This window comes from Calidris pugnax, unplaced genomic scaffold (genome assembly GCF_001431845.1).
Source record: "Calidris pugnax isolate Ruff unplaced genomic scaffold, ASM143184v1 scaffold160, whole genome shotgun sequence".
Classification (NCBI taxonomy): Eukaryota; Metazoa; Chordata; class Aves; order Charadriiformes; family Scolopacidae; genus Calidris; species Calidris pugnax.
Window position 1 is genome coordinate 17,864 of NW_015090871.1, and position 878 is coordinate 18,741.

The following is an 878-nucleotide window of genomic DNA, read 5'->3' on the forward strand; positions in this document are numbered from 1 at the left end:
GCTGGGCCCAACGCACATCCCCCCTCCCTCCCCCAGGCATCAGGCACAGACACACACAGCCCTGCACACGCGTGTGCACGGAGATGTGCAGGCACACGCAGAGCTGTGCGCAGATGCAGGTGTGCACAGATGCCCTGCCGTGCACGTGGGTGTGCGGACACACGCGCTGCCGTGCACTGACACATGGACATACAGATGTGCAGACGCGTGCAGAGCTGTGCACAGACACACAGATGTGCACAGACACATGGACATGCAGACACAGACACAGATATGCCCAGACACAGACACTGCCATGTACACACACGTGCACAGACACACGGACACGCAGACACATGCAGAGCTGTGTGCAGACGCACAGATATGCACGGACACATGCACTGCCGTGCACACGTGCACAAACACCTAACATGAACAGACACACGTATGTGCACAGACACACGGACATGCAGACACACAAAGAGCCATGCACAGACACACAAAGAGCCGTGCACACACGTGCACAGACACATGGCCGTACTGAGACAGATGCACAGACACACAGACCTGCACAGACACCGCACTGCCACGGACACGCACGTGCACAGACACATGGACACGCACAGACACACACACGTGTACAGACACACGGACATGCAGACACAGGCAGCCATGTGCAGACAGACCCCTGGCCACGCACACAGGCGTGTGGCGCTGGGGGTGGTCCCTCCCCTCACCCCCCCGTGGTGTGGCAGGGGCTGATGCGGGAGCTGGAGCTGCGGGAGCGCAGGATCACGGAGCTGCAGAGATCGGGGGAGCAGCTGCTGCGGGAGGAGCACCCGGCGCGGCAGACCCTGGAGGTGAGGGGCAGGGGGGGCAGGGGAGGCGCAGGGGGGGCC

The 878-nt window shown here is 62.2% G+C and overlaps 1 protein-coding gene across 1 annotated transcript in view; it reads left to right on the forward strand.

Annotated features, from left to right (window-relative positions):
* PLEC (plectin) overlaps positions 1-878 on the forward strand; it is a 47,220-nt gene that overhangs the window by 5,247 nt on the left and 41,095 nt on the right. The window contains exon 3 of the mRNA XM_014945701.1: positions 735-839. Within this exon, the coding sequence (XP_014801187.1) occupies positions 735-839 (105 nt within the window). The remainder of the gene's footprint in view (positions 1-734; positions 840-878) is intronic.